Here is a 1534-nt window from a genome sequence, read left to right as displayed (position 1 = left end):
GAAAAGGCGAAGGTGCTTCATTGTACAATTAAAGAAAATTGCCTTGATTTCAATGCCAGTAATGGATGACTCCAAAATTTCAAAAAGAGATATGGCGTTCGGTTGCTCCAAGTTTCTGGGGAAAAACTRTCTTCACAGCCCCAGTTGGTCGATCCATTCAAAAAAGCTCTAAAGACRAAAATGGAAGAGCTTGGTTCAAGCCGGGAGCAAGTTTACAACGCCGACGAATCCGGTTTATTTTGGAAACTTTTATCACAAAAGATGTATGTATCATCATTAGGAAAAACAGCCACAGGAGCAAAGATGGAAAAGCAAAGAATAACATTCTTGTGCTGTTCAAATGCGGAAGGATCTCATCAACTCAAGCTCCTTGTGATAGGCAAGGCCAGAAACCCCCGTTGTTTTAAGGGGTTTGACTGCCCTGTTCATTATAGACATTCAAAGTCCGCTTGGATGACTGCCCCTATCTTCAAAGGTTGGTTCCATCGTTCATTCATACCTGAGGTAAGTTTTAACTCGTATTTCAGTAGCTTACAACTTATGTATGTGYGTTACAACTTATGTAGGTAACGAAATTTTTGACAAAAAAAGGTCTACCAGTTAAGGCTGTCCTTTTAATTGATAACGCTCCATCGCATCCACCTAAGAATAAACTTAAGAGTGAAGACGGCTCTATTTTAGCAATGTTTATGCCACTCAACGTCACCCCCCTTATACAACCCATGGACCAAAATGCGATCAGGATTACAAAACTTTATTACAGAAACAGTCTTTTGGCTTCCGCTGCTGTAACAGGATGTGACTTGCTAGAGTCTATGAAGCAAATTTCACTTAAGGACGCTATTATTACCCTTGAATCTGCATGGAAAAAAGTGGATGAGGCTGTGCTATCAAAATGCTGGAACAATGTTTTGAGTATGCTTGAAAATCAAGAAGATCCTGAAGATGAAATTCCTTTGAATATCCTTCGAAGGAACTTGAATATGAATGTGGGGGAATGTTGAGGAGAGCGCAGCCAATCTTTAACAAAACTTGAGACCTGAGGTTTGTTTTATCAGAAACGTAAACTCAAAAAGGTTGTATTTACTATTTATATTCACTGCAGATTGGAATCACTGCTTGCAACGTTAGAGAATGGAACGAGGATGCTATTGAATTCAATGAAAATGAAATACAAGAAATATCCGACGAAGACGACTATACTGTAGAGTCGCAAAAGACGATTACAGCAAGAGAAGCTATTGACATATTTAATAATGCTTTGGAATGGGCTGAAAGTGAAATGGTTGAACAAAAGGAATTAAATGTATTAAAGAATCTAAGGGAAAAAGCAGTTTTTAAGGTGGTTGAACAAAAGAAACAGCAAAAGAGGATTACCGATTTTTTTCCAAAATGAGCTTCAACTTTTTATAAAATTAAAATATTTATAATATGAAATTATATCTAAACTGTTTTGTTTACATGCAACATTGTTTTACTTGTGTAACGAAAAAAATTAATATTATTAAATGCAGTATGAGACGGCGCATTATCT

The 1534-nt window shown here is 36.8% G+C and overlaps 1 protein-coding gene across 1 annotated transcript; it reads left to right on the top strand.

Moving 5' to 3' along the window:
- Positions 1-37: 37 nt before the first annotated feature.
- LOC108977720 (jerky protein homolog-like) lies at positions 38-1306 on the top strand (the record flags this gene model as incomplete). The annotated part of the gene is made up of 3 exons (XM_018947570.1): positions 38-504; positions 567-989; positions 1106-1306. Coding segments are annotated over exons 1-3 (948 nt in total), but the record flags the coding sequence as incomplete, so codon positions are not given.
- Between the last annotated feature and the right edge of the window lie 228 nt (positions 1307-1534).

The sequence above is a fragment of the Bactrocera latifrons genome, unplaced genomic scaffold, assembly GCF_001853355.1.
Source record: "Bactrocera latifrons isolate USDA-ARS-PBARC rearing strain unplaced genomic scaffold, ASM185335v1 scaffold_943, whole genome shotgun sequence".
Lineage (NCBI taxonomy): Eukaryota > Metazoa > Arthropoda > Insecta > Diptera > Tephritidae > Bactrocera > Bactrocera latifrons.
The sequence above is the reverse complement of the archived record's forward strand: the minus strand, read 5'-3'. Positions and strand labels throughout refer to the sequence as shown.